The sequence below is a fragment of the Candoia aspera genome, chromosome 3 (genome assembly GCF_035149785.1).
Source record: "Candoia aspera isolate rCanAsp1 chromosome 3, rCanAsp1.hap2, whole genome shotgun sequence".
In the NCBI taxonomy this organism is placed as follows: domain Eukaryota; kingdom Metazoa; phylum Chordata; class Lepidosauria; order Squamata; family Boidae; genus Candoia; species Candoia aspera.
Genome location: NC_086155.1, coordinates 44,803,568 through 44,807,509, shown reverse-complemented (window position 1 = coordinate 44,807,509; position 3,942 = coordinate 44,803,568). Strand labels below are relative to the sequence as shown.

The following is a 3,942-nucleotide window of genomic DNA, read 5'->3' as shown; positions in this document are numbered from 1 at the left end:
CTTAGTTAATCCATCAAACTCCATGGGGGAGCTGAAAGAGGGAGGGCAGCTTTTCTGATAAGAACATGAGCCCCAATTACTTACACGTGCGCGCACACACACACACACACAGAATCATGTTGTAGGATACATACTATTTCTTTGGCTTCTTATCATTTCATTGACATTTCCAAATCTATAAGTTGATACTGTTTAAAAAATGATGCAGCTACTCTAATGGTTGCTCTGCCTATCCAACCAACTGACACAAGAGAGCTCAATGGATGAGCAAGAAGATTTTCTGGAAAAGGAAAGCCATGAAAGATTGCCTCAAAGATAGGGGTAATAACATCGTACCAAGTTATTGTAGTAACCATGCTCTTCCAATTCAAGTTTAAGTGCATACAGAAAAGAAATGCCTTCTCCTCTCAAACAGCGGTTTCTTGCTCAGCACTGGACTCTTCATGTTTCCTCTTCATCTTGCAGAAGCCATGGAGACCACAGAAGCAAGCAAAGGTGAACTGCGGCATCCCCTAGGAGAGGCAAGGGACAGGAGCATCCAAAGGAAATCTATACCGAGTAAGACGAAAAAAGAGAGAAAGGGTTGGCATGCTTTCCGCTCTATCAAATAAGACATCTCTTGCTGTAATTTTAGACAATGTTTCTGTTCACTAGTGAGATAAGAAACTACAAACATTCTGTCTTAAATGGATCTTTCTTTCTGCATCTAAAATCTTTGCATCTAGAGTGGGACCTCAGTTCACGGGCAGAACACATGCTTTTACAAACAGAGAATCCCAGATTCATTCCCTGCAATTTCCAGTTATATTGATTAGGTAAGATATGATTTGAAAATAGCTATCGCTTTAATATAATTTATTCCTTATATAAATATAAACGATCTTATATCCTTGCAGTATTTTTTTAAAAAGTTATTAATTTGTAAATAACATTTTAGGGTAATCATTGTTATAAGAATCATCACTAAATCTGTTTTCGGGGTTCAATTGGCTGTTGAACTCCTTTCCTTGAATTTTAAATGACCAAAAATTAGGATGGGAAAAGCTATTTTGTCCCCAGAGAAGACAAAAACTAATAATGACAAAAGTATGTTCTCTAAAAATATGGCCAAATTCCAAATTTGGTTGCATTTAAATAATCTACCAGATCATGAGTGAGAGACAAGAGGTTCGACATCAAGCTTTGTTCTACATGGGGTGATATGTGAAGGCATCTCAGAAGTATGGGAAAAAGTCCCTCATGGAATAAATTTGACGAAGTCTTGAGAAGCAGCAAAAAGATTTTATTAACGTACTTGCAAGGACGGGTGCCCAGCCAAAATAGGCACACCCCTTCACACAAAGCATGCAGTTTTATTCCCTACCCCCAGCCGGTGAAATCCCTCCTCCTGTTCCCCATTGGATAGGTACTTGGGAGTTCACAGCCTATCCGAGACACCTTAAATTTTGCAGGAAGTCCCACCTTTGTTTATATCTCCCATTCCTCACTTTTTACCTCCCCCAGTCCCCTATTTATTCTTTTCCTTATAAGGCAGCTAGCCCCCTTGGAGTAAGTAGGTCAGGGTCTTGTCTGACCACAAAGTTCGCTAGAACTGGTTTTAAGCATATTTTCAGCATTGGTTAGGCAGCTTATTTCCTTTATACCTGCCCTTATGGAGATACAGTCTCCTGTTTCCCCTAACCACATATCCTACATCCTCAATATACTGACAAGCAAGCCTAGCTACTAGAAAGCAAGCTTCAGTTTGCAAGTTAGTGAAAAAGCAACTTTCTGTTCTATTGTAGGCCTTGCAAAAACAACATCGCTATCCCCCCTTTCTCACAGAAGCAAGGCTACTGGCAGGCAAGTTCTGCTTTTGCTGCATAACTCTTGACCTTTCATCAAAGCACTGGCTGCCTATACGCTTCCAGGGTTAATTCAGAGTTTTGGTTATAACCTAAAGAGTACCATATAGTGCAGCACTAGACCATTTGAGGGACCATCTCCCTCAAAATGATTCTTCCTGTCCTATGAGGTCACCAAGAGAGGTGCTGTTTAGGGGTCCATCCACCATGAGGTAAAGAGGCCTTGGACCTGGAGGCAGGCTTTCTCCATGGGAGCCCAATGCTACCAAAACCTTGCCCACAAAGGTATATCTACCCCTCATTGCTGGCCTGGTGTAAAGCCATCAAAACCATTTTATTTAGGCAGGGTATTGGAGGGTAGTGGTGGCTTGGGCTGACATTTGGGATTCTTAGTTTGCTGTTGGCTGTTTTATGACGTTTTTATTTATGCTGTAATAAAGATATGAAATTAGGGTGGTATATTAACATTTAAAATAAATAAATCACTAAATAAAAAGTTTCCCACTGTCAGACTCACTGCCAGAAATACATTGAACTGATACATATTTTGATTTCATAAAAACCAGGTTTCTGTATCTCTGAAATGTGGGAAGCTGCTGTTACTACCCTCAGTCGGTGCTCACACCTGAGAAGCCATCTCCCTCCCTTTTTGATTTATTCCCCCAGAATCAACCAGCAACTCATATTTCAAAAATATAATATTCTTGTAAAAATGTAGCTTTTTTAAAAACAGTATTTGACAAAATACAGTTCATTAAGTTCTGTATTTCACACTAGGAATTAAAAGCTATGTTATTTGGTCCCATCTCTGTCATGCCATGTCACCAATTACAGTCCAGTGACTCATATATTATCTTCTTGTATGGTTGCTGCTGTAAAAGCCCTCACATATTTCTGGCTCTCTTTTTTTATTAGACATTTTTAATGTAATAAAATATACAAAACAAGAACAAAGATAGAAAATAAGAAATAGAGAAACAAGATAGATTTTTTAAAAAAGAAAAGAAAAAATATACAGTTGTGCCTTCTGACCTTCTTTCTATGGAGTAATTGTCACCTTAAACATTTCCACAGCCTCTTCATCTCATTTTTTTTTAATATTTCTGGCTCTGAACGTAACTTCTGTACAGGTAAGTATTCATTTCCCTTATATAAGCCTGGCTAGCTATGATCACACATTATGCTCACCCATGCCTTGTTTAATCATGATTTGTTTGGTAGGTTTGTACAATAAAATATGCTATAAATCACATTTTACAAGCCATACTTGATATATATACTCAACACACTAACATAAAAACGTAACGATCAATGTGCTGGTGGCTGGTGGGACATTCCCGGGTCTACTCCCAATGACATAGTAAAGACTAGGAACAACCTATAGTTTTTGTTACCTTTGAAATATCAGAGGATTAAACAAGAGCACAAAAGCTTAGTGCATTGGCATCTCTATTAACTGATGGGGGGGGGGGAGAAAGACTCTCACCACCTCCCAGACGTTCCCCCTTCAATTAAGCAGTCATTTGGAAAGAAACCTTTAATCTATCTCCTATATTGGATAAATTCCGATTAAGAGATCGTAGAAGATAATAGGCTAATGATAATAATACTCATGTCATACATCATGCTTTTGAACCTTCATTATGACTATTTTCTCCATAACACAGTAATCATCTTTATTTTGCACAGCCAAGGACCTAACAGAAGAAGAAGAGATCAAGAAAAGGTGGCAAGAATATACAGAAAACCTGTATAGGAAGGATAACAATATCGGGGATAGCTTTGACGGTGTGGTCGGTGAGCTAGAGCCAGACATCCTGAAGAGTGAGGTTGAGTGGGCCTTAAGAAGCATTGCTAATAACAAGGCAACAGGAGACGACGGCATCCCAGCTGAACTGTTCAAAATCTTGCAAGATGATGCTGTCAAGGTAATGCATGCTATATGCCAGCAAATTTGGAAAACACAAGAATGGCCATCAGACTGGAAAAAATCAACTTATATCCCCATACCAAAAAAGGGAAACACTAAAGAATGTTCAAACTATCGAACAATGGCACTCATTTCACATGCCAGTAAGGTAATGCTCAAGATCCTGCA

At 38.9% G+C, this 3,942-nt stretch overlaps 1 protein-coding gene across 1 annotated transcript; it reads right to left on the bottom strand.

Annotated features, from left to right (window-relative positions):
* Positions 1-378: 378 nt before the first annotated feature.
* BLACAT1 (BLACAT1 overlapping LEMD1 locus) lies at positions 379-543 on the bottom strand. The gene has a single exon (XM_063300085.1). The coding sequence runs from the start codon at positions 507-509 to the stop codon at positions 408-410; it is 102 nt and encodes a 33-aa protein (XP_063156155.1). The 5' UTR covers positions 510-543; the 3' UTR covers positions 379-407.
* Between the last annotated feature and the right edge of the window lie 3,399 nt (positions 544-3,942).